General features: G+C 37.2%; 1 protein-coding gene across 50 annotated transcripts in view; it reads left to right on the forward strand.

Moving 5' to 3' along the window:
• Nucleotides 1-25,420, forward strand: part of scrib (scribble planar cell polarity protein) — a 116,365-nt gene that overhangs the window by 75,682 nt on the left and 15,263 nt on the right. For 27 of the 50 annotated variants that reach the window (XM_087258886.1, XM_087258910.1, XM_087258895.1 and 24 more), the window contains 16 exons: nucleotides 3,174-3,263; nucleotides 3,732-3,809; nucleotides 3,904-4,233; nucleotides 6,769-6,849; nucleotides 9,863-10,108; nucleotides 13,264-13,374; nucleotides 13,497-13,673; nucleotides 14,731-14,847; nucleotides 14,966-15,154; nucleotides 15,254-15,373; nucleotides 15,459-15,515; nucleotides 16,253-16,333; nucleotides 20,826-20,897; nucleotides 21,958-22,005; nucleotides 22,682-22,807; nucleotides 23,866-23,916. In XM_087258886.1, the coding sequence (XP_087115012.1) occupies nucleotides 3,174-3,263; nucleotides 3,732-3,809; nucleotides 3,904-4,233; nucleotides 6,769-6,849; nucleotides 9,863-10,108; nucleotides 13,264-13,374; nucleotides 13,497-13,673; nucleotides 14,731-14,847; nucleotides 14,966-15,154; nucleotides 15,254-15,373; nucleotides 15,459-15,515; nucleotides 16,253-16,333; nucleotides 20,826-20,897; nucleotides 21,958-22,005; nucleotides 22,682-22,807; nucleotides 23,866-23,916 (1,974 nt within the window). Of the gene's footprint in view, nucleotides 1-3,173; nucleotides 3,264-3,731; nucleotides 3,810-3,903; nucleotides 4,234-6,768; nucleotides 6,850-9,862; nucleotides 10,109-13,263; nucleotides 13,375-13,496; nucleotides 13,674-14,730; nucleotides 14,848-14,965; nucleotides 15,155-15,253; nucleotides 15,374-15,458; nucleotides 15,516-15,956; nucleotides 16,014-16,252; nucleotides 16,334-20,825; nucleotides 20,898-21,957; nucleotides 22,006-22,681; nucleotides 22,808-23,865; nucleotides 23,917-25,420 lie in introns of all 50 variants that reach the window. The other 23 variants (XM_087258885.1, XM_087258902.1, XM_087258893.1 and 20 more) reach the window with 1 other exon arrangement.

A 25,420-nucleotide genomic window follows, 5' to 3' on the forward strand; every position in this document is an offset into this window, starting at 1 on the left:
TTGCATTAATCAACAAAACTTGAACGAGCACAAGTTTTGAGACAGGGGTTGTTCAAACTGCATGTGTTCAGTGTACAATCTGCATTTATCAAACAGATCTTTGTGTCCCAGAAATCCTGGCCTCCTCTCCTTGAATACTTTTGACTATTTGGTAAAATGTATACAAAGTAGCAAATTTAGTAATGACGTAGATGATTTTAATGTGCAAATGACAAATGTCTTCGACTGATTCTTGGATCAACCTCATTTTGCTGCAGTGTGATGTTCTTAACTTTTATATACAGCAATATATATATATATATATATATATATATATATATATATATATATATATATATATATATATATATATATATATATATATACACATACACGTGTGTGTGTGTGTGTATATATATATATATATATATATATATATATATACACATACACGTGTGTGTGTGTGTGTATTCTAGAAGGATGCATGAACTGATTTTATTTTATTTCATTTTTTTTACATTTGTACAGAATGTTTCTTTTTTGCCTGTCTTTAAAAATCATTATTGACTTAGGAAAAATGTTTTGAAGTTGTTGACCTTTACGAAAGCTTTTTTTAAATTACAGTATTTAAGTATATTTTAAGATGTATTAGGTTATTTAAATAGCTGATTTTTAATTGTAATAATATTATAACATATTGCCATTTTACTTCACTGTAGTCAAATAAATAGGAACTTGGTGTGGATGAGATTTCTTTTAAATATATTTTACAAATTTAGTAACTCATCTCATTCTTCACATTAGGCCTATAATGTTATTGTCTACTTGGTGATGTTTAGTCATTATTAGTGCGGTTTTATAGCCTATACCGGTTTTAAGAGGTCCTCCCAAAAATTACATTTGTTATTAATTGCTAACCCTCATGTATTTCAATTCTCTGAAATATTCGTTCAACTCAGCTAGCTGTGTTTTTCATTAAAATATTTTAGATTAAATCCAACAGCTCTCTTGTCCTCCATAGACAGCAACAGTGCTGGGCCATTCAAAGTCCAAAAAAGGATCAAAAACAGTGTGAAAACATTTATGTTGCCTCAGTGGTTCATCTATAATCATATGAAGCCCCAAAAACACTTTTGTATGTAAAAACTAATTTGTTTGGCTATATCTTCTGTCTTGTATCAGGTCAGGCTACCTGTTTACTATGAGCAGCACAATGAGTTGCCATTCGAGTCAGTGATGCAATATTGCCTAGTGCCAAGTACAGTGCATCCGGAAAGTATTCATAGCGATTTACTTTATTCACAGTTCTTATGTTACAGCCTTATTCCAAATGGGATTAAATTTATTTCCTAAAAATTCTACACACAATCCCCATAATGAAAATGTGAAAAAAAAAAATTTTTTTGAATTGTTACAAATTTACTAAAAATAGAAAACCTGAAAAATCACATGTACATAAGTATTCACAGCCTTTAACGTGAAGCTCTAAAATGAGCTCAGGTACATTCTGATTCCACTGGAAGATTACAGAAGTTTCTGCTGCTCTGAGAGTTCCAGTGAGTACAGTGGCCTCCATCATCTGTAAGCGAAAGGTGTTTGGAACCACCGGGACTCTTCCTAGTGCTGGCTGGCCATCTAAGCTGAGTGATCGGGGGAGAAGGGCCTTAGTCAGGGAGGTGATCAATAACCCGATGGTTACTCTATCTGAGCTCCAGCGTTCTACTGTGGAGAGATGAGAACCTTACAGAAGCAAAACCATCTGTACAGCAATCCACCAATCAGGCCTGTTTGGTAGAGTGGCCAGACAGAAGCCACTCCTTGGCATAGGGCACATAGCAACCAGCCTGGAATTTGCCAAAAGGCATTTGAAACAAAATTTTCTGTTCTGATGAGCCTAAAGTTGAACACTTTGGAGTGAATGCCAAGCATTATGTTTGGACAAAACCAGGCACCAATCATCACCAGGCTAATACCATACAGTAAAGCATGGTAGTGGCAGCATCATGCTGTGGGGATGTTTTTCAGCAGCAGAAACTGAAAGACTAGTCAGGATAGAGGGAAAGATGAATGCAGCAATGTATAGAGACATCCTGACTAAAAACCTGCTTCAGAGTGCTCTTGACCTCAGACTGGGGCGACGATTCATTATCCGGCAGAACAATGACACAAAGCACACAGCCAAAATATCAGTGGATTGGCTTCACAACTCAGTGAATGTCCTTGAGTGGCCCAGTCAGACCCCAGACCTTAATCCTATTGAACATCTCTGGAGAGGTCTAAAAATGGCTGTACACCGTCGCCTTCCATCCAACCTGATAAATCTTGAGAGGTACTGCAAAGAGGAATGGGCAAAAATTTCCAAAGACAGGTGTGCCAAGCTTGTATTAAATTCATCTTCATGACTGTAATTGCTGTCAAAGGTGCATCAACAAAGTATTGATCAAAGGATGTGAATACTTGTGCATGTGTGATTTATCAGATTTTTTATTTGTAATAAATTTGCAACTATTTTTTTTTCTCATTGCCATTATAGGGTATTGTGTGTAGAATTCTGAGGAAATAAATACATTTAATCCATTTTGGAATAAGGCTGTAACATAAAAAAATGTGGGGAAAAATGAAGCGCCATGAATACTTTCTGGATGCAGTGTAAATGGGCACCCTGATGTGGAAGATATACTGTAGGCAAATAAAGCTATATTTTCTGTGTCTAAAATGTTTTCTTTCTTCTGTATTGAAAAATGAAAGAGATTGAAAAAAACATAGTCTGTCACAGACGACAAGAATTCTGAGAGTTTTAACTGTTTTGCTGGGTTGCTGTGCTTGTTTTGTCTTTAGTTAATATTCATGTTTTTTTAATGTATGTTTGTGCAAATAGCTAGTGCATAGTTTGACCATACAGTGATCCATGAATCTGAGCCATTTCATATGTAAACGAATGCTACATGTAATACTTGTGTATCAAGGAAAGAAGGCTGCTGGTTGGGACGGTATATTTGATCTGTTTGAACACAGATGTGTTCTTATTCACATTAGATATTTCTCCTAAGCATGCATGCACTGCATGAAAACTTCATGTTTTTGTTATTTTTTTGTTGGCGTTAAACCGTGAACATTCTTGCAAACCACTTGTGTGATGTGCTGTTTTACATTCTGCACGTTTATGATTTTCTGATGGTTTTGTTCATCTGTAGCTGACCTTGAGCATCCTGAGGCAGACTGGTGGATTAGGCATCAGCATAGCAGGAGGGAAGGGATCTACTCCCTATAAAGGTGACGATGAGGTAAGTTTCCACGAGCTTTCAGTAGTTAATTCAGGTTTGCATTACAAACATTTTAATCTTGCTATTTTAATGTTGGTCAAATCTGCCAAACCAGTTTTTTTTGCATGACTAATTCCAATCTAGTTTTGTAGTGTTTTTAAATCCATTGGAATATCTCATCGCCTACATTATTGTGTGAGCTACAGTAAATGATCTTCCTAACTCAGTGTGGATGTCAATTACAAATGTCAATTATTGTTTTACTCGCGCAAGTAAAAAAGTATAGTAACAGTTTACATGCCAGTAGGCAATGCACGCTTGCATCCAGTAAAAATAAGTAAATAAAAAAAACACAACAGACACATGAAATCACAGATATTCAGTGATTGTTAATGTTGCTAAGAAAACTAGTCCTTTAATGTGTAAACTTGTGCTTCAATGTGTAAGTGTGTGTTCAGTTTTTATTAATGTACTGCTTGTCCCTTTCAGGGTATTTTCATCTCTAGGGTGTCAGAAGAAGGCCCTGCGGCTCGTGCTGGTGTCAAAGTTGGAGACAAACTTCTTGAGGTAAACATCTGTGAGGATTTGTCTACTTTGACTTTCTCCTTACAGAGGCGGTCATTAAAAAGAGCTCTCTGTCCTTGTGTTCATCTGCTCTCAGGTGAATGGAGTAGACCTGCACGGAGCGGAGCATCATACAGCTGTTGAAGCTTTGCGCAATTCAGGAGCAGCCGTGGTCATGACTGTTTTGCGGGAGCGCATGGTGGAACCAGAAAACGCCATCACCACCACACCGTTGCGGCCAGAAGATGATTATTTCCCCCGGGAGAGACGCTCCAGTGGGCTTCCTTTCCTCCTGGATCCTGATTGTCCCGCTGTTAGCACTGGACCCGCACAGCGACTAGCCACTTGTCTGATCCGCAATGATAAAGGCTTAGGCTTCAGCATTGCTGGTGGGAAAGGGTCAACGCTGTACAGAGTCGGAGACACGGTAAACAAAAGATGCTCTTGCAGATATACTTGTGACTTGCCCTGTAGTGAATATTTAATGATGTGTTCATTTCTTTGGTGTCAGGTTTTGCAGGCTTTCTTTATCTCAGTGTTTGTTTATGAAGCCCAGGACACTTCTGTCAACATGTTTAGATTCACCTTGAAATCAAAACTGGCAATTTGTACAAATTTTACATTTGCACTTAGGGTGCTATTTAGATTCAGACACCCACCAATTCACAGATTTGATTTCCTGTTCACTTTTTAATCTATAATTTACATTTGAATATTTTCTAGACGTGTTTGAATTTATCTATATGTATCTATGAATGTTTTGACCAATTTCTATATTTTTAAACGCTTTTATTAGTCATGTAATTCTCTAAATAATAGTTTGTAGTTATGAAACTGTATATAGTTATTCAAAAAAGATATTAAGGCTGCACAATATATTGTTTCAGCATCGATATCGCAATGTGATCATTCACAATAGTCACATCGCAGGATATCAAATGTTAATTTTGTTTTATATTTTGTCATTTGCATATATTTTTGAGGCCTGTGACTAAGAATTTTAAAAACGTTCAGGCATAACAAATGGTACCATTTGTAACTTTAATGACAATTATTATGATTTATTGTTTTTATTATACTGTACCTGTAAAACTTGGAAAATGGCAAATTACTGTTTATTTCAATTTTATTTGTTATTTTATTATTCATAAAGTTTATTATTCATAGAGATTTTATTATTGAGAGTTTATTAGTTTATATGCAGTTGCCCTCACCTACAGCATCATCCCAATCAATCTAAAATAATCAATTTTTTCTTAATAGAGATATTCCAGTCATTTGGTTTAATTGTATTTATATCCCATAATGTATTACAGACTATAAAAATCTCTTAGATTTTTTCATTATCGTACAGACCTAAAAGATACTGAAATGATTAAATAATAATTACATCGGAAGTAATCTGGAAGGCATCATTTTAGGTTTATTTTTCAATTACTTCCTTGCAAAGTTTTGCTAACATTGTTTTCTGATTGCAAATAGCAACCAAAAAAGCTTGGATGAGTTATTTTAAAGAGGAAAGAGTATTTTTATTTTTAATTTTTTACAAAATTTTAAAATATAGTTTACGTATATGTATGTTTTTCAAAAAATTATTTAATTCCTGCTCCTGATTTTTTTTCTCTTTAATTTGGTAGTATTTCATTGCATATATCATAACTGGGGGAACAAACTCTCAACTCGCCTTTACATGCTGAAGGCCTAAACCTCTGAATGGAAATCCTCTTCATCTCTAGCATGGCTGACCAAGGCTGCAATGATTTGAATTGCAGGGACTGACACCCGATAGGTGTCATAGATAGATGTTGATAGATGATAGATGCCAGGGGATGAAGTATTTTTAGATGACTGCTGCAAACACGCATCACACTGCCCTCTATCTTTTGACACACTGACAGCCACATTTTTGCAGCACTTTCACGAAGGGGACACACTCACACATTAGCACATGCACACACACTGTGCTGAGTAATTGTAAGTCTTGTTTTTGTCCTTCTGCTTGACATTTGCGCTCGTATTTTTTAACAAGTAGATCTGACTGCCTTGTCTGCTGGTCTGTTTGTTGCTTTGAGTCTTCAGCATGAAATGCTCAGATCACACTTCTAGAGAACATACTGTGAGTGCGCAGATAAAAGTTGGTCAGTTTATCAGTGCATCTTTTAAATTATCATCAAAGTTGCCTTTAAAGAATCAAGTGCCATCAAGAATAAAGTTTAATAAAACGTATTGTATTACGTAGTGTAAACTTGGCTATGTGAGGCTGTGTTATATGCAAAGCAGGTCATTTTAAGCTGAGATCAGCAGGGTTTTTTCTGCATTAAAGACCCGTGACATTGAAACATGTTACGCCAGTGTACTGACTGGCCCTTAACAGCTGTACAGGGGCACTAATCTCTAGTCACAAGCTGAAATTTAGCTCTGCAATTGATGTTAGGATTGTATTACTACTAGAGTTCTGCCTGTTTTTACTTTTTTCATGAATATACAGTCTTCACAACTCTCAATAAATGGGGTTTTTGAAAGTTGATGTAAAATAAAAGAAAATGTATTCACTATTTACTTTCATATGGTGTCTTCGGAAGTTTTTTTATTGAACAAAAAAAGATATTTTGAAGAATGTTGTAAATTGGTAGCCATTGACAACCATATTAGGAAAAAACAAATGCTATAGAAGTCAGGGCATACTTTTTTCCAACAATCTTAAATCGATCAAATATGATTTATAATGTTGCAAAAAAAATCTATTTCAGAAAAATTCTGAATTTTAAACTTTCTGTTCATTAATAAAACCTAGAAAACAACGTGTCATCGCTTAAATGCATAAAAATAAGCAACCCTATGATATTTTATTAAGCAGATTTTTACCATTGCACTTTTGATTCAGTAAATAGAGCTTTGGTGAAAAATATATTGCTTAAGGTTGAGATTACTGTTGACTTAACTGTTCTCTTGCTTTATTTAGGGCATCTTCATCTCTCGTATTGCTGAAGGAGGAGCAGCTCACAGAGACAACATCCTGCAAGTGGGAGACAGGGTCATATCAGTGAGTCCATCCATTTCTCTTTCTCTTTCTATAGAGTTCATAGGCTTAAAATGGAAATGAAAAAAGATTCAGAACCTGTGTCCTGAAAATGTCAGCACTTTTCTCAAAACAGGTGTTAGTGAGCACTTCATTGAAAAATATTTTTCCAAATCTTCTAGCCTCAGTGAAAAACATTCAGCCTTACTCACTTTCATGACATTTAAAAACCTGTTTGAGTTTGTTCCTTTAAACAGAAAAGCAAATGTTTAGGATATTTTAAGGCTGTTGTTTTCTTTACAGAATGTTAAAAGTTAACAGGGCATTTCAAGATTTAAACATGGCTTCAATAAAGTGTTTTCAAAAAAGTTAAGTGCTTCCATCCATCTGAAGCCATCTGATGCCTAATTTACACAGATCTTAAATCTCATTCCTGTCCACAGAAAATGTGGCATTTTAAGACTTGTTATGCCCAGGTTTTACTTCAGAATTCATGGCGTTTTGGATCTTGTGATCACCAAATCTGAATATGATCATGAAGCTTTAGCATGTTTTGTGAAAACATATGAAAATATATTAAATAAATATGATGGCCCAATAGCTGTCATAGATCAACTGATGTGATCATTATAGGATGTTTAAATCCCAAAACATAAAACCTATATGCCAAAAGATAAAAGTGAATGGTTTTTGCATGTCATCACCCCTCTAAACACTGTCTTTCAGTTATTAAAATCCAGTTTACTGTATGGTTTTAGTTAGTCTGAGTTATCAGTGTTTTCTGTTGCACCATATCTTTTTTAATTGTGATTGTGCACTTCTCTCCTGATAACTTTGCTTGTCCTCAGCGTTAGGACTTGTATAATTTCAACTGTTTTGTCTCTCTTGAGCCCCCCTTTATTTGGAGATTTTGCCGCTTTTCCCTCTACTCTTGCATGGGTTTTCACTAACACACTTCTTGCCTGCTTTGTGTTGGGTGTGGTGATGGGAGGTTCTGACTTGTTCTGTGGGCCTGCTGTCATGGTATCTGCATGTATTACCATAGCAGCTGGCACTCTGTCACCCTGCGGTAAGCGGTGGTACTGAATGGTCAGTGCTGACCTCTGTATGTGTCACCATGGTGGAACTAATACTGCTAAACAAAGTAGCCAGAAGCAGGACAAGCTAGGAAACATCCTTGTTATTGGCAGAGAGAAAATATTATTTTGTAAAGATTTTGCAAAAATGTGGAGAACGGCTCCCACCTCAAGACATGACAAGGATTTTTACATTTACTCATTTAGCAGACGCCTTTATTCAAAGTAACTTACAAGTGAGGATAAAAGAAGCACTTCAAATAATTGGAAAGCTGCAGTATATTTTATTTTTTATATATATATAAAATTTAAATTACAGTGGAGAGAGATAGAGAGAGAAAAAGATATAACAATACAATAAATACATATAAAATACAATACATAAAAAATACTAAGCCATAACAGAACACAGAAGAGGGACAAATGCACTTGATAGCAAAACATTATTTGGCTGATCAAGTTAAATTGTTCTTATATTACCAGAAAAATGCATCAAACTGATTATAATTTTATTGTCAAAGAATAGTTTGGGTACATTTATTAAAAGCATTATAGATTGTGAGAAGTTTAAATCAATTACACTCAATTTCTAATTACTATGTAATTGACAGGGGTCATTGGTTCTTCCAATGTTTTAAGATGTTCTAATATCTGTTCCTCTGTTTTATGCAATATCTCAATTTTATGATTACTGATATCTCAACCTCTCCAAAGCAAGCATGTTTACAAGATCTCATCCCATATACCACACTTACAGTAGGTACATTTCCAGTTTTCCATATTCAGTTATTTATGGAAATATTTTTGTTAATCGCTGTTTATTGCCAATATAAGTAGCATCTAGGATATGTTCTTATTAAAGCATGTAGACTGGATAATGTTTGTACTGTGACATGCAAAATTATCTGTTGTTTTCTGTGTTCTAAATGTATCATAGAAAATGAATAACAGTCAAACCAGTGCAGCAAGTAAACACAGCCAAGTGCAAACACAAGCTGCTGTTTACAGTTCATGTATTATGGTGTCTACTGTATGTTTGACCCCTGTATGTTCAATAGCTAATGTGATGATGAATATGTTAATACTTTTACATGCACAGTAACTGTAATTAAACTATAGCAGTTTTGTTAAAGTGTCTCTCTGGTCAGATATTGATGACTATCATGTATGTGAAATATCTGTAGTAGTTACATCATGCCACTTCTGACTTTTAAAGCAGGCCTGCATTGTTAAGGCCACCTACAGGCTTTATGCTTTACAGAACTGTTAAATTCCATTATTCAGAACTGTTAGTCTGGCTTTCCAAAAACCTGGTGCCCTTTTTAATCAGAATGTTTTAGAAGTGTTTACATGACATTTTAAAAGGATGTAATCAGAATTTCAAAGTGCATAACACGTCTATCACATCTACTAAAAGGTGTATGTGTAGTTTAATTTGGACTAAGCTAACATTTGGTCTGCAAAAGGTCTCTGAACAAATAAACTGTATGAGTAATATCTGGAATGCATTTCAGTATGACAAGCTAAACTGTAGTAAAGTATTTTCATAAGGCTGCTCTTTTAACTTGATTCAACACACTTTGTGATCTGCTAGTCAAATCATCTCCAGCATCTTGTCTTTCTCCTATTGCACATTCTTTCTCTTTCCACTTTCCTGGCCAGATGTGTCACAACATACAGTATGGGTTTGATGCATGCTTTTCACTGAAAAGCCATGTTTTTGAAAAGTGATGTGGATATGGCTTTTCCCTGTTAGCCTCTGAATGCATGAGAAGTCTCATGATCCAAATCAGTCCTATACAACATATTTCTCTAGACTCTATTGTTCTTTTAAAAACCCATCTAACTGTAAAGCTACATACATCACTTAAAGACCTACTGAGACAGCACACATTTTTTTTTCTGGCCACTCTGGGCCTATTGGTGGTCTCTGACCCTCTGGTGTTTGGCTGTCGCTCCAGATCAATGGTGTAGACATGACAGAGGCCAGGCATGACCAGGCAGTAGCGCTGCTTACCGGCACCTCCCCCACCATCACCCTGGTGGTGGATCGGGAACAAAGCAGTGTAGGCGGAGCCTCCCCTCGAACCCGACCACATTCGCCCCCACCTCCAGAGCCCTCTGACTCCCCTGAGCAAGAGGACGGTGGAGACGAGCACCTTGGAAACCATCTCAACTGCCCCATGGAAGATGAGTACCCTATTGAGGTGAGAGGGAAATTTTTTTTTTTATTAAAACAATTTATTTAAAACGGTGATGTTTGAAGCAAGTTGGCTCTTGAAATGTGAGTGTAAATTTGTTTGTATGCATTCCTTGAGATTTCTTATGTCAGCACTGTTTTAGAGCTAACTGCCCACAAGGGGGCCTCAGCGAGCTCTGTGAGGGGTCACGTCATATTTTTTAAAAAAATTAGCAGTGGACAGTTAGGAGAACAATCATTTTGCTTGGTTTATTTTATCCCCTGGCTGACCAAAAAATTGACAAATTTTTAATTCGTCCTCTATAAAAAAACAAAGAGACCGATTCACCTTCAGCAGCTAATACAAATGACCCAAGCATTCTGGTCCCAGGTGAGAAAGCTCCAAACCTCCAAACGGGTTGCAGCGCTAGCAATACTGCAAACAAGAAATGCAGGAAGTGCCAAAATAATTACCTGAACTATGGGTTTTACCCTTTTTTCTTGAAGCAAAGTGTCCCTGACCCAGCCACAGTGTATTATCTGCACCAAAGTTCTTTCGAACAAATGCATAAGGCCGTCCAAATTATTAAGACATTTGCAAACGACTCATCCCCAATTCCGCAACAAGCTCAGGGCATTTTTTGAGCGCAAGGAAAAAGAATTGACACACACACCCTAAATAAGATGAGGGATCACAACTACTGACTAGAAACTTTTATAAAATTGGCAACTAATATAGGGCCAATATAAATGTCAAAGGCTTATGTTTTGCAGTTAAATATGTCCTACTGATGTTTTGCTTTTATATTTTATATTAGGCTATTGTTTGCGCATAAACATATCTAGAAATAGTAATAACTGTACTTTGTTTGAAAACATTTTTTTTCCTTTACTGCAAACTTGTATGAGCGATTAATATCATTTAATGTCTTGTGGGGCCTTACAATATTTTCGGGGGGGGGGGAAGAGGTCTAAGGCAAAAAAAAAAAAAAAAGGTTGGGAACCACCGCTTTAGAGCACTAATATACAATTTTTTAATTGATAAGTACTGTTTGTTATAGTTTAATCTCATGTCACAGCTTAATTTTGCTGTTTTAATGCCTCATCCCACAGAGAAAATGGTGCACGGTATGATCATTGCATAGTGTATTCATTGTGTTAGGATTGTGATTTTGAAATGTACTTTTGTTTCTCCATTTTGATTCCCTTTAATGTTTTTATCGGTGCCCAATTGATAAAGTTGTGTAGTGTAGACTTGCCTAGAAGACATGTTTCCACCAGAAATAACTGAACACTCACATTACCATTCAAAAGTTTGGAGTCTGTACTTGTTGGCTTTAATATATATTTTCAGTAAGGATGCATTTACAAAGTATGTTTTCCTTGAATGAAGTTTAAAATGGCAAGATTTGTATTTCAAATATTTAATCTTTTAACTTTGTTCCTTAAGGACTCCAGGACAAAGTATCATATCACTAAAATAACTACCAATATCTTAAGGATCAATTAAAAAGCTCTTTAAAAAAGAACCATGTTCACCATTGAGTATGAAATTGATCTTGAGAACTAAATTAGACGGATGGTGATTAGGGTTATGATTTAAGAAAAAAATGACATATTGAAATTTATACTAAGATATAATAGTTATTCTAATTTGTAATATTTTATATGTATCCTTGGTGAGAATAAGAAACCCTTTTTATTAAAGGGGTGGTCCACTACGATATCATATTTTAACCTTTAGTTCATGTGTAATGTAGCTTTGTGAACATAAACAGCATCTCTGTGTGTAAAATGCTCAAAAGTTCAAAGCAAATGGAGACCTTGGTTTTTACAGAGTTAGCTTAGCAAAGCCTACAATGAACGAATTTTGGGGACTACAAAAAAATAATTCCGGGCCTTGTGAGATCACAAATGTACTTTTACCGCGCACACACACTGCTCAGCTAAGAGCCATGGCTAGAGGCGCTGTAACGTTACAGCAGAGTGAGAAAATGCCATACTGCTATTTCCACAGAGCTCCTCTGTTTAAATTATAAAATACATAGCAAAGATGGAGCAGCTACAAGCAGACGTTGTGGACTCTGAGCCACGACCTTTAAGTGTTTTTGATTAAATTGATCATGACATGTACAGTGTCTAGCCTTAATGGTATGTTGTAGCAAAGATGTAAACAACGGGAAATGATGTTTGCCACTGCTACAATTTAGCTACAAGTACAAGTAGTACAAATTTATATTTATCAGTCTATCACTGCTATAAACACACACTTCACTGGCACTTGCAGTCTCTCTCTCTGTGTGTGTGCGTGAATGTTTCTCTATATAGGCAGCTTTTGCATGCGTTTTACATCTCAGATTATGAAATCGCAAAAGATATGTGAACGATTCAGGTTACTTACACAGGCATATTCTGGATATATGTGAAAAACGTCGTGTAACACGTTGAGATAAAAACAATACAGGGGAGCTCGTCTAACTGCTGTGAAGCAGCAAAAAAATCAATCAAGGCTCACACAGGTCGCATCCCACATCTTGTGCTTTATTCTTCTGTCACCAACGTCATCACAGAAAATAACTTAAGCCGAGCATGAGAGAAAAATAAAAAATAAACATAAACATCACTCCCGCGCACATGTGCTTCTCGTGTTACAGGTAGATTATAGTATATAGGCGCAGGCACACTCTTAAAGGAGCCGCACCCCATTTTCACTCGTTACAGACACTTGTCAGATGTCATTTTAGAGAGGGAGCATGAGGTTGACTGACTGTTTACACAAAACGTGCATGCTTGTACGGGTGTGACGTAGAGCCAATCCGCGAATCACAGCACATTGTGGCACTGACCAATCAGAGTCAATTGAGGGCTGGCCTTTCAGAGGAACTAGGAAATATATCAGTCGTTTTCATGTTAGCAGAGTAGCTGTGTATAATCAAAGTGAGATTTATGAAAAAATAACGTGATTTCCTTCAAGAGAAACATGAGCACAAGTTGTTTTGCATCTTATTAATACAACCAAGCCTTAAAATTACATTCTGGACCACCCTTCTATTCAATACATAAAACGTGCCAGGAACCACAAACTTTTGAATGCTCTCTTTTTATTTGTATTGGTTTCTTCCACAAATTATTTAGCACTGCATTTATCAGAACTACTCAGTACAACTAAGTTTCCTGTCACAGGAAGTGACGCTGATCAAAGCAGGTGGACCCCTGGGTTTGAGCATTGTAGGGGGCAGCGACCATGCCAGCCATCCATTTGGAATTAATGAACCTGGAGTGTTCATCTCAAAGGTAAAGTTAACATTTTAAAGTTAACATTCATGATGAGCAAGTATGTTGTATGATAATGGTTTGTTATGATTTGTTAAGAAAAAGCTTGCATCAGATGATTTCTGACCTGTTTTTATGAATAGGTCATCCCCAATGGCCTGGCCTCCCAGAGTGGACTTCGCGTGGGTGATCGTATCTTGGAGGTGAACAGCATTGATCTGCGTCATGCCACACACCAGGAGGCTGTTAGAGCCTTGCTTTCCAACAAACAGGAGATCCGTATGCTTGTGCGCAGAGATCCTTCTCCCCCTGGCATGCAGGTATACACACTAATTATTAGCAAAACCTGCTGCATGGATGTTTGCGGTAATTTGGTTTCTTAAGGGCGAAGCTGTTTACTCAGCTTCCAGACATCCACAAACCTTTAATTTTATCTAAACCAGTGTTTCACAACTGGCGGGTCTTGACCCACAAGTGTTATTTTATTTTATTTATTTATTTTTTTTTCTTTGAAAGATGTGTAAAAGCTTTGTTTATGTTCATGAGAAAAACATGTTGTCCTAAAGATTGTTTCAGACGGGATGTGTCGCCATGGGATGTGTTTGTCCATTTGCAGGATGTGAGGGTTTAGTTAAATTTCAGTTGAGGGTATGGCAAAAACCTGTAAAATGCAAATGATTTCACTGGTGACGTGAACATGCCATGCAAAGGCATGCACACGAAGTCCTCTTTTATGAACACAGTGTTTCACAATAGACACCACTGAGGATTGATTTTTTTGAAGAATAAAACCCCATTGGTTTTAACAAATTTTCAATAACTGAGCGCATATCAGAGGCTTGAAAACACAAAGGAACCTTTGTATGTATCACTTAAAATTAGTTTAGGCTATGAGCCTGCTTGCCAGGTCAAAATATAAATGTATATACTTTGTAAAATACTGTCTCACATGAAAACCATGCTACGTGTGATCATTTAAAAAGAACAAGTAATATTAGACCAACACAAGCTTTTTGCTGTTACAAAATAAAATGTCTCTGACATATGTAAAATATACTTGTATATGCACTTAATACTTAATGCTGATATTCCCAGCATGCAACTTATTTTAAACAGCTGCGGTGGCTCATACCACATTACTAAATGATTTATATCAACAAAATTAGAAATTATTTTAAAATGGTGGTCATTAAATTAGTCCAGTGGGGAGGGAGATGAATCTTAAAAATTATGTACTTTATAATGTGTGGTAATATTTTGGTAATGTGTATGTGGAACTTCACCTGTGTTATTGAACCTTGCTGCAATTTTAGTTTCCCTAAACAGGACAATAAAGTTGAGGGTGAGACTGCTCTAAAACACCCTCTGTCATTTTAGGAAATTGTCATTCACAAGCAACCTGGAGAAAAGCTGGGAATAAGCATTAGGGGCGGAGCTAAAGGTCATGCAGGAAACCCCTTTGACCCCACAGATGAGGGCATCTTTATTTCCAAGGTAATCAAAACCATGGTTAAAAACGGCAGATTCTGATAACAACAGATGTGCTGATATGCTTAATTCATTCTCTATGCATGTTAAGTCCTAAATGTGCTCATTTGTTGTTCATTTGTAGGTGAGCTCCAACGGTGCTGCTGCACGAGATGGCCGACTGCGGGTGGGTATGCGTATTCTTGAGGTGGGCAACAACAGTCTGCTGGGTATGACACATACAGAAGCAGTGAGGGTCTTGCGTGCTTCTGGAGATTCCCTGGTCATGCTTATTTGTGATGGCTTTGACCCAAAAAGTGCTTCAACCATAGAGGTAAATACATCAGAGCAGTTTATGTGTGTATATATAATATAATATAATATAATATAATATAATATAATATATAAATTGTGTTTGGTTTAATTCTTCCAGGCATCTCCTGGTGTTATTGCGAATCCGTTTGCGGCAGGTATTGTTCGTAAAAACAGTATGGAAAGCATCTCATCAGTCGACAGAGACCTGAGTCCAGAAGAGATTGACATCATGCAGAAGGTAAGCAGCTTTCAGTCATCACGGAACAGAAACAGCAGAAGCGTAGATGGAAAAATAACACCTATCTGTCTGACCTTTTCTGCAGGAGGTAGAAATGGTAAGAGAGACGTCCCAGTGGGAACGAGAGGAGATGGAAAAAGTGGTAAGTGGTTCCGGCCTGTGAACACCTGTGTTATAACAGATTCTTATAATAATATTAACAAATTGCTATTTAAACGAAAGCCACTTCCAAATCTCTCTTATAACTAATATTTGTGGATCTGTACTTTTCTTTCCCCCTTTCTCTTATCTTGTGCCCCTCTTTTCCCTCAAATCCCTCTGAATGATTTCGGGTGCTGGTCATTCCAAACATCCCATCTCATTTCTGCCTCATTCCATTCATTGAACATCATGTTTTCATGGTCCCTCGGTTTTATTTATTTTTTTATCCTTGGCTCTACATCACCTAAACCTCATCCTCATCTGTGCAATGAACATCACTGGAATGCGTGTGTGTGTTTATATTTGTGTGGGCAAAATGTGTGTGTGATTGGGTAAACTTCATTCCCCACACCCCCTCCTCACCCTCCCTCTTTTGGTAAAGGAGCGCATGCGCTTGGAGCGCGAGGAGGCAACTCGCTTGCTGGAGGAGGAAACTGAGGTGAGGCCTTATGCCCTCCCTGTGTTTATGGCCCGCAGTGGGAGTGAAACATGGAGCCAACCTTCACCATGAACATGAGCATATGAATAATATTTGAGCCTCTGAGCACTAGAGGCTCATCAGAGATCCAGTGTCCTCATACTCAACTTAATGAAAGTTCAAATAAGATTGTCCTTTTTAGTGAACCGAGATCTTTCAGTGTACTAACAAAGTCAAATGTTCTGACCCTCTGTCTACAGAGTTTGAGCTCTGGACCACTGAAACTGGACTATAAGACACTGGCGGCTCTGCCTACAACTAGTCTACAGAAAGTTAATAGAGTAAGTATCTTCATGTAAAATTACCTCTTGAATTTGGCTCAGATTTTTGGCAGTTTGGTGTCCAAATGTTGCCAAACGACTTTAAGCCCTGCATTTCTGTGAAACCTGTCAGCTCCAAGTCCTCCAATTACCCAAAATCTGCAGTCTGTAAAGTATTCCGGCACTATGCCGGATCTCCTGCTTGCAGCCAAGAGGGAAAAAATAAAGAGTTTGCTTACAACCTAGAAGAAAAATAAATGATAATGGGCTTGATTTCACTTCTAATGTTCAGTTTAACAGTTCAGTTCTTTAGCACTTTGAGCACTTGTTATAGTTTAGAAGAAAACACTTTATTTGACGTAGTACTTTTAAATAAATGGTGCAAAGCATAATTATTGAAGAGAGTCAATCTCAGTCTCAGTTGACCAGTTTAAGCACTTTAAGCTCTTGTTACTTTTTGTTATTATCGTCAGTAATTGAATTAAGTTCTTTTGTGCAGCTTCTCTCCAACGCCCATATAAAAATATACATATTTCACAGCACCTCACTGGACCTTTAAGCTTCATACTATGATTCTATCCAGTCTGAGGTTATTTTAATGTCTATCATTTTTTGTACCAAGTTGACTGATAGTACATAGAAAACTATCCTAAACTTCATATTAAAAACAATTGTTATCTAGCTTGATATCAGATTGAAAGGAACTGTTTGTCATGTCCACTTTGACATATGCATATACAGCTACAACAACCCTCTGCAGCACTATTCATGTTTGTGTCATTGGTCATGCACCTCCCAATAATTAGGCTTGTTTCTTTGAGGTTGTGTCCAGAAGAATTTGAAAATCTGGTGTGGAATAGGGCTCGGCGATATGGCAAAAATGCAATCTCGATAATTATTTTCCATATTGAACGATAACTATATACATTTTGTTACTATACATAAGTTGTTAATGCTTCCACTTTTAACAGAGTACCCCAACAATTACTGTGGCCACAATCATGAGAGGGTCCATTTTAATGGTATAACATATTTTTGGCCAATAAATTTTTGGTGGCTGAAAATTCGGTACATCTCTAACATCAACACACTTTTTTAGATTCTCATTGTTGCACATTTCTGTTGTGTGATTGGCTCTTATATATATATATATATATATATATATATATATATATATATATATCTCAATATAGAGTAAAAAAAAAATTCCAAAGCTTATCATTGTTATTGATGTATTTTTTTTATTTTTTTTATTGTGATTCGATATAATATTGTTTATTGGCCCAGCTCTGGTGTGATGTGTGATACTTTATTGTTTTGTTTATGATGTCTAGTTTTTCATCTGTGAGGGTCTACAAGTGTTTGATGGCAAGTGTGAGATCTTCCTAACAGATGCTTTCTTATAAACATGCGTTTGATTGGCTTCTGAATGGCTATGAATGGTCAATGTAGACCCATTTATTACACATGCATTCCATACAGTCCGCTGCTCTTATTTAAATGGGTAAGCTCTTGCTAGAGGCCTTTTGAATAGTAAGTATGGGAGTGGTCTGATCAAATGCTATTGGTCTTCTGAAACATTATCAGGTCAAGCTTTACATGTTAGTAGTAGTGCCAAAGGTGAAGCGGTCCAGCTGCTGGCCATTCCAGCAATACTTCTGACAAAATACACACTATTTGCTGGTGCTTGATGTGTAGGGAGGGGGAGGTGGCGGCTGACAGCTGACAGTCACTCAAGCTATTTTAAAATGTACGCTGTGTGCTGATTGGCTGAACGCTTTAACGGTGGGTGTGGCATTTGAGGATGAAGGAACCCTCTAAAGATTTTGACAGTTAAGTTATCTGGAGTCGAGCCGCTAGGAATCTGCTCCTGTCATCTTACTGTGAGTTTAACGCTAAGGTTACTCTGAAACTTTCATAGAGCTTTTCTGTCATTTTTCAGCACTCATTGCTTTTTTACTAACTCTCTGAATGTTTTGTTTTATGTGAGCATTGGTGCATTTTATTTTAAATTTGACAATTAGCAGTACTTAGACATTGACAAAAGTCAGTAAATTGTTTTATGCTAACTACTGCATATAAAAAGAGCTTTACATCACCTAAAGTAAATAAAAATTACCATATTAAGGGTCTTTGTATTAAGTAAAATATGTAATCTGAGCTTTATTTAATTATTATTTACTTAGGCTAAAAATGTTCACAAAGAGACAATATCAGTAATATCTAAAGGACAAAAATACCTGAGTCTGTTTTCTGGGAATGATTAACCTACATAGCAGTAGCAGCTGTTAGCGAAGTGAAGTGAGGAATGGGGAGGGGGTGGACTGCTCTTAGATAGGGAAACACTAGAGCACAGATTTCTGCCTCGTGTGATTTGTGGTATATGAAGAACAGTTTAGTCACGGCTATTTATAGATGAGTCTTTAATCTGCACAGGAGACGCTCAATGTAGTTTTTATCAGTATGAGGCCATTAGATGTATGTCACAGCTTAAGCATCACGTTGTGCTACTAACTGCTGCTGTCTGTGGAGTCATTTGTTTTTTTTTCCTTTGTGAAAACAATATTTCTTACCTAATGTTAATAACAGTACATACATGATTGTATATTGTAGTTAGGGCTTTCTCTCTAGTGTTTTAAGTAGTGCAAATAAGAACTAATTAATGTGGTATCTGTGATTTTTAGACTTTAGTCATCTCCTAAAGCAAGTGTTCATGATGCTGAAAGAGATTTTCAAATCTTGTAGGCCTACTTACATTGGCAAAATGTGGTAATGATAATAATGCTAAAAGAAATGGAATTGTATTATTGTTAACAACTAGAACTATTATTATATAAAAGTGGAGAAATATGTAAATAAGAATGAAATGTTCCACTGAAAACGAACTGAGATGTCTACTAACTTTTCTAAATCTAAAACAAAAATTATGTAGAACATTTTAAGAAGAAAACAAATATGTAGGTCTAACTTTAATATATGCTTAATAAAGACTGCACTGAAACAGAATATGGGCAGTTTTTATTGAATTGATTGATTCAATCTGTCACAGGCCATATCAAGTCTTAAGTCTTTAATAAAGCTCACACAGCTCATTAGTGCAAATGTTCTCTAGGGTTGATTGACTGTCTGCTGTGAGATTTCTCAGGATGATGAGATAGCTGTATTTAGCTCCTCAACTCATCTGAATTGGCCTGACCGCTAGATATTTGTGAGTTTAGCATGGTTGTGATTTTTCTAAGTTCTGCAAAACTAACCCCATCTGTTTCACTCATTGTCGATTTTCTTTCATATTTGATGTGCTGTGATTTTTACGCCGTTTTCGTTTTCCCCATTATTTGCTCTTTCATTAGTCTGTTTTCTTCTCCTTTTTGTCTCCGTCGATCACATTCTGTTCTCTCTTTCTTTCATTCATCAGTTTTCTCCCTCCTTTTCCACATTTGCCAAAATGGAGGCTGCCATGCCGGCTGGCCCCGTAGACCCCCTGGGTTTTGAGAAAGTCCATGCTTCTATGTACCATGTAGAACCTGTTGCCCTCCCTTCATCTCCAATCTGCCCAGCCGCAAGTTCAGCGGCTTCAAAACAGCCCCAAGCTGACTCACGGGACCTGGTCTTAGATCTAGGAATGGCTCAAGAGGAGGAGGAATGTCTTGTGGACTCCCAACCAATCTGCTTTAGTGAAAACCCATTTCTTGTGGCTAACCGCAAGGGCAAAGGCTGCCCACCAGAAGAGCGCATTTTATCAGGGCCACCTGTGGGTTACGGCAAGCATGGGCAGCTGCAGCCCTGGTTGTACAGCAAGGCAAGCAGCCTTGGAGAGTGTTTGTTCTGACTGAGTGTGCTTTATGCTCAAGCATGGTGTGTCATCAGTAGCTATTTAGAGTTAACATGCCACCTCAAATACAAATGCCATCCAAAGAATTGTACGGGAATCTCCATTAGGGTGTCTTTGAAGATATCATTGGGTTGGAGAATTGTTTGACAGAAATGTATTCCATATATACACATTTCATATGTGTAGATAATGGGGTAAGCTAAAAAATGGAGCAGAAAAACCCTTTAATGTGTGTAACTCTGTGGTCTTAAAGCATCTGTATCTTTCCAGAGAAACTGAGAATGCTTTGAATGTGAAATGAACAGGTGCTAAACAAAAAGGGTCAAGGGGTGACCTTGCACCTTAAATACCAAACCACCAAACATACAGAGGAACATAAAGCATTTTGGGTTTTAAAGAGATGTGTAAAATGTTTTCATAGCATGACATGTTCTAGACACTGTGGACGTATGCAGTTTTTATGGCATAAGTGCTTGTTATAAATGATTTGTGGCATGCAGTAGAACACATTTGTCAACTACAGTAAAAAAGATATTAAAAAAGTTACTCTCAAATCAAGGTGAACTGCTTTTAACTGCGTTTTGGATATGATAGACCTCATCTTTTTTTTTTTGAGGAATACCACAGAGCACAAGCAGTTTTTTTTCCATTTGTGATCATATTTGTTTACTTGTATTGCAGGCTTCACCATCTGAGCCTTTCAGGATTGACAGTCCTGTCCGAGATGCTGCACACTCTCCACACAACTCACAGGTCAGTACTTTTTCACAGAGTCTCCCTTAATCTTCATTGTTGGCCCTTTTAATTTCTCATGTATTTTCATTCGGCTGTCACACATTTTTCATGAGGAAGGCAGTGCAGATTTATGCTGGTCTTTTGCATGTTCAAAAGTCTTGTTTGCGTCTCCATCAATTTAGTATTGTGACTGATGGAGATCAACATTTTGATATTTCTCAGCAGTCTCACAAATCTTCCTCTGCGATGCTTGGAAGAGAGGTTCGATATGTAAGTGGGCTGAATAGCCTGCACAAGCTGCTCTTGGCTTTGCATTAGACATTGCAGGGAATGGTGTACAGGCCTGTGTGTTAATAAGCATGTCCTGCTTTTCTTGCTCTAAAGCAGTGAAATGCTTCACTCTTTAGTGTTTTCACAGAACCAAGAAGTTGAGCTTGTAACTACAGCTTTGTTAATTAACACCATGCGTTTGGAAAGTTGATTAAAAATAAGAAGTATAATGTACTGAATAAATATTTGGAGTTAGTTAGACAATTTTTGTGTGTAATAAAATAATACTGAAAAATCTGTTAACACAATATTCTGTTCCGTTATAACTTCTAACAAAAAAAATAACAATATTCTGTCCTTTTATCCAATAGAACAAAATATTGTTATAACTTAAGTTAAAAAAAAATTGAGTTATTTCTCTAATGCCAAAGTTAAAGTTTCAGTCTTTAGTGTTACATGACACATCAGAAATCATTCTAATATGCTGATTTAATGCTCTTAAGAACTATTTAGAATTTAGAATCTAAATAGAAGAAAAAAATCAACCAAGTGGACAGTCTTTGTCACCTTAGGTCAATTTAATAAGTCTTTGGTTATTTAAAGTGTCAAATTTATTGAGAAAAGAAACCTTAATGACACCTTTGAACAGGAGTATATATATATATATATATATATATATATATATATATATATAGTGAATTGAGCTCAATTGTATAGCTACTTTACTGCAAATCCTGTGTGAAAAGGTTTTCCTTTTTCCTCCAGTTGCTACATCTTCACCCTCATGTTTTTGTTTTTTGTGTTTCAGTCAAACATTCATTTCCCTTCAAATGCAAACACCAAGGATAATGCATCAGTGAGTGCCTAAAAGTCTAGAAAATACATAGACTAGAGCAAATACATGATTGATCATATTGATGTTAGTGGTGTAACGAATCACAAATCTCTTGTTTCGGATCACACTACTTTTTTTTTTTCAGTCATGAATCGGTCCATTTTTCAGATCAGAAAAAAGGAGGAGACAAACGTCATATTTGTACAAAATATTACTGCAAAAAACGAACTGATAAAGTGTAAAAATTGAATCTCTGTCAATCAAACGCAGATTTGAATGCAGCGCTTCAAAGGATTAATAAACTTATGCAAATCAGTAATATTTATCATTCATGTTGCATGGGTTTGAATTGAGATCACAATCTTTTAATGTTTAATCATGCAGCTTTACGTTACTAAACAAACAGTGACAGAAAACGCCTTTAATTAGGAAAGCATTCAGGTCCCACCCTAACTTTTTCCGTCATCATTATATTTTACAGGGAGGCCAAAATGCTTTCATAACTTGATTTTTCTGAAGCGGGAGGTGATCTCTCTTTAAAATTATTAATCCATAAGTCACGTGCGTTCCGAACTGTGTGTTGTGATCCGAACAGATCATATATCAACCGTGATCCGTTACACCCCTAATTAATCTAATTTAATTAAATCGGCTGTTGCTAAATTGTTATTGTTAATGTATTTCTCTCTCCTTCTAGACTAAACCTGGTGCCATCCAGCCTCTCTCTCGGGTGCGACCCCCTGTGTCTCCAGCCAGTCAGGATGGCCACAGTAGTCCAAACCCCTTCCAGCATGGCCTCTCTCCCATCAACTCTCAGACCACTGTAAGATCCCTCACCACCGTCTGAACCCTATGAGGCTCCCCCTTCATCCTCCGTTACCAGGCAACAGAATGCCACTGTTGTTTTGTTTTCTCCGAATATATAGATGTATATATTATCCAAGGTGGTGTGATGAGCGCCATGCCAGTTAAAGCCTTACAAATCGCACCATGAGCCAGATCAAAGAAACGGGTTGTTCAGAAAAACCAAAACATATCAACTTTTCAATCACTGCAAGTAACATTGTGCCTGTTTTCTATCAAGACACCTCTTCTGAATTTTTTCCCCCTTTCCCTAATCACATAAACCACATTGTTTGCACAGCAAGGTTTACACTCGCATTATCTCAGGATACCAGTGTAAACCCAGATATTGTCCAGAGTCGTTCGCCCCAGTCGCCATACCCACAGACCACCTCATACTCTCTCTCTCTCTCTCCTCTCCCTCCACCTTTCCATTGACATAAGACAACTGGGCTGCATGCGTTCGAGCCCTGCATTTTCCTCCTGTGTTCTGCCTTTGCTGCTCTGTCTCTCATTGGCTGTTCCATCCTTTTTGTCCTCTGTCTGTTTCTCCACCCTCCGTCCTCAATCCCTCCCCGACCCCTCGTACAGCCTCGTGCCCCATCCCCTGACACACATGAGGAATACCCTATCAATATTAAGCAGGTTTATAAGGCCTTCGCTGCTGTGCCACACTCCCTGGCCGTACTGGAACCCCCTCAGGTAGGACAAAGGCTCCTCCAGGATGTGAGCATGTCGTGGTTTCCCCCCCCATCATCCATATTTCCTGTTTGGGAAGTCTTCCTATTGGACGTTTGTTCCTTCGGGAGCTTGTTTGCTGTCGTTGTGCATGAGTCACCCGTATGGTGGTGTCAAATCCAGGAGCTCATCTCCCAGGGAAACCGATGTGCATCATTTGTCTGTCACTTGATGTTTGATGTTGTTACTCCTTTGCAGTGTGTAAAGTTTGTCCAACTCAGGTCTTGTGAATGGAACTTTTTTTTGTTTGTATAAAATGCATCTTTACTAAATCATCTTTTTTTTTTTGGTTATTTATAGGATCTTTATTCTCCACGGAACAATGTCAGTGCAAAACAGCCATCACCTGAGGTATGTCTTATATTTAGATAATTTGGGATCTAAAATTTTAAAGTGGTAATTTAAGGCTAGAATACACTACATGACTTGTGCACTACCAGGTTTTTGCCCATATTTTCTGTCTGGATGCATCATTGCTAGATTTTGGCTTGTCGGAATTGACTGATCGCACCAAAATTTGCAGTTCAAGGTTTAGACCAGGTGGTCTCAAAAGTCTCAATTCTAAAGGTTCAAAGTGAATTTTTAATCCGTGTCAAAGGTCTAGAAATGTCAGTTATACAAAAACTCCTTTTTAATAAACATTTGCGTACTGTATATAAAGTCCCTTCAAGACGAGTCATTTCACTTGGTGGCCATCTTTGAAATGCCTCTCGGGCAGTATGCCCAGACATTCTGTTTGAATAAGGAAACATTGAATTCTCTAAAACTGCTTGCCTAGCTTATGATTGTATTTCATATTAGGAATCACCAATATAATTAAACAACAACTGTCTCATTAGATTCATTTCTAAATGTCTGAAGCAAACACAATTTGCAGAAACTCATGTCTGGTTTGAGCCCCTCTACCAGAGTATCATAGGCCTATAGCGACTGATGATTGACTTCTGTACTAGAAGGCGGGCTTTATTCTCAATATAGCGATCAATGATCGGCTCCTGTACTCAAAGGCAGGCTTTATTCGCCATATAGACTGTTACACTTTTTCCCATTCAAAACGATACAAGTGACTTGTTGTGTATTCTAACAATTGCAAAAGTGGAAAAACAACAAGTGACAAAATACAGAGCAGTCTTTAGTGTGTACTTGCACTAGGCAATCTGAACCATGCCTGGGCATGTTTGACCCCCATTTCCCGGCTCATTCGACTAGTGTAAGGGCTTCGTACCATGTTTGGGCGCAATTCAATTGGCCAGCCCTGGCCCGGTTGAAAGAGGTGTGCCAGAGCATGGTTCAGTCAGACTCTGGTGCGGTATGCTTGAAATGTGAGTGCAAAGTGTGCCTGAGCATGACACCTGAAGACACAATGTCACCTTAAAGCACTTTTTTTATTTGGATTTTTTAATCATTCTTACTTTTCAATGAACACAAACCATCATAGTTTATCAAAGGCCCAAACCCCTCGCTGCATGTCAGCTGATGCATGCAGCACAAGGGCTTTTATGATCATTTATGAGCATATAAAGTTCAGCTAAATATTTGACTGTCACTGCATCCCAAACAACAAAAGTAATATAACTGAGCGATAGCACTTCTCTTCCTGCTTTCCATCTTTAAAAAACGGGGGTTTTTTTGGGTTTTTTTTTACTTAATTTATTTTGTCATCTTTGCTTTATTGGAAACTAATTCCGCTCGATGTAGTAAAGAATGTTGCCACCATCGCCCCAAAAGACAAAAAAACACTATTATGATTACAAGTTTACCATGCATTTTTTAAAGTAGTAAATCCACACTTGTAATCCCTTACACACACACTGTATGGTGCTTTTGAAATAATAAAATTCAATGGAGGTGCGTC

This window comes from Danio rerio, chromosome 7 (assembly GCF_052040795.2).
Source record: "Danio rerio strain M-AB ecotype USA chromosome 7, GRCz13ab, whole genome shotgun sequence".
Taxonomy (NCBI): domain Eukaryota; kingdom Metazoa; phylum Chordata; class Actinopteri; order Cypriniformes; family Danionidae; genus Danio; species Danio rerio.